Genomic DNA, 1,980 nt, shown 5'->3' with positions numbered 1-1,980 from the left:
TGGTATGAATGATCGTCCACTGATTCGTTCCCTTGACCTCCACAGGGGGCGCTGGTGAGCGCTTTAGCTGACGACACCGTTCACCTGTGGAACCTGAGGCAAAAGATTCCCGCCATCCTGCACTCCTTGAAGTTCAACAGGGAGAGGTAGGTGGATGTTTACCTGGGGGGGTCAGCGGTCAGATGATTGCCTCAGAGACTCCGCCTTAATGAGCAGAGCTCCCCCCCCAGCCCCCGCTGACAGGCCCCGCCTCCTGCTGTGCGTCGTCCCAGCCGTTGGGCAGCGCAGCAGGAAGTGGGCGGGGCCTCTGACGCCCCTGGTCTCTTGCAGGATCACCTACTGCCACCTGCCCTTCCAGAGCAAGTGGCTGTACGTGGGGTCAGAGCGGGGCAACATCCACATCGTCAACGTGGAGTCCTTCTCGCTGTCGGGATACGTCATCATGTGGAACAAAGCCATCGAACTGTGAGTCCCCCCCGCTGGGGGTCCTGCAGGAGGGAGGGGTCAGGGTGGGGGGGTTGCATCCTTCCTGCTTCAGCGTCTCGTTTCAGGTTTTCACGTTTCGATTTTTCTGCATTTGCAGCATCGGCTGCTGTAAACTGTCAGCTGCTTCCAGCAGATCATTTAGTAACAATTCATTTAGCTTTGAAAGTTCTCGTTAAGAGATCATCAGCTTCTGTTTCTGCATTTATTCCGTCCTTGAAAACTCTGTGAAACTGAGTTTGAAGCATCTTGAATCTCTTACGGGGCTGAAGATGTTATTGATGCTCCTGAGGTTGATCTGTGTCAACCAGAATAACTGCTGAGAAAGACCTCATGCTGAGATGTTCCAACAGACGTCCAACCTTCACTTTGACACAAATGGGGATTTTAATCAAAAAAAAGAAAACCGTCTGTCGTTTTCTCTGAGCGAAATACCAGAAACAGATGTTGATGTTTGTGTTTCCACCAGCACTGAGAGGTTTCATGGTTTTCTTTGATCCGTTTGGTGAATTTGGAAACGGAGATGAAGCAGAAAAGAAAAGGAGAAGAGAATCTAAGGAGGAAATGAATCTGCTGTTTTTCTGAAACCAGCTTTAGCTTCATCATCTGGACAGAAGCAGGCGGGAAGAGACGACTCTCCCTCTGAACTGACACTGTAACGTTCATGACAGGCGGCGAGAGCGCGGTTACCATGACAACATGACGCACCGCCTTTAAAAAATCGCTTTTTGTGAAAAATGATTAAAACTTAAAAATATGAACAAGGTTGAAGTTTTATTGATTCAGTATTTATGCTTTCATAAATGGCCGCAGTCGGATCAGGATAACGCCCTTCCAGGTGCGCATTATCAGACGTGAGCGACGGAGCAGCCATCCGACGCAGAAACGAGATTAAAACCCGATTAAAAAAAAAAAAAACTAAACGCTAAAATGTCTGTAATTAGTTCATCTTGATTGATTATCGATATTCAAAATCCACCGAAACACACGAGTCGGGAATATCCAGAGGAGGTTTTAAAGTCATTATGGGATGGATGCAGGACCTGCGGTTTGGCGGCCATGTTGATGTAAACAGGTGGAATTCGTCTCCCACACCTCCAGGTTCAGTGTACAACCAACCGCACGCTGAAGCTCCTCCTACTCTGATCCTCCGAACTCCGGGAGTTTCTGGGAAGCTTGTTGGGAAAATTGTTGGTTCTTGTTGATTTTGAGCGGCGTGGGCGTGGCGAGCTCGCCATTTCCCTGTTGCTTGCACGTTTTTACTGCACTGTTGTGAAAATGTGAAACATGGCTCAAGTTTAGCACATGACCATATTAGGAATGTGGGCGTGGCTAACAGAAACGTATTTACTTAAAAAAATCTAAAATTTATCCCCCCGCTGTGCTTCCACCAGCATCAGCTGATCAGCAACAGATTTCACAGGAAACTTGGACTCAACTTTGACCCCCCAGAGGAAGATAACGGGTGCAGACCCCCCCAGAGGAAGATAAAGGGGT

The 1,980-nt window shown here is 48.5% G+C and overlaps 1 protein-coding gene across 1 annotated transcript in view; it reads left to right on the top strand.

The window, feature by feature from the left end:
* Positions 1–45: 45 nt before the first annotated feature.
* stxbp5b (syntaxin binding protein 5b (tomosyn)) overlaps positions 46–1,980 on the top strand; it is a gene marked incomplete at both ends in the record, with an annotated part of 12,408 nt that continues 10,473 nt past the window's right edge. Inside the window, 2 exon segments of the mRNA XM_024266693.1 lie at positions 46–146; positions 331–465. Coding sequence (XP_024122461.1) covers positions 46–146; positions 331–465 — 236 coding nt within the window.

Source organism: Oryzias melastigma, linkage group LG22 (genome assembly GCF_002922805.2).
Source record: "Oryzias melastigma strain HK-1 linkage group LG22, ASM292280v2, whole genome shotgun sequence".
NCBI lineage: Eukaryota > Metazoa > Chordata > Actinopteri > Beloniformes > Adrianichthyidae > Oryzias > Oryzias melastigma.
The sequence above is the reverse complement of the archived record's forward strand: the minus strand, read 5'-3'. Positions and strand labels throughout refer to the sequence as shown.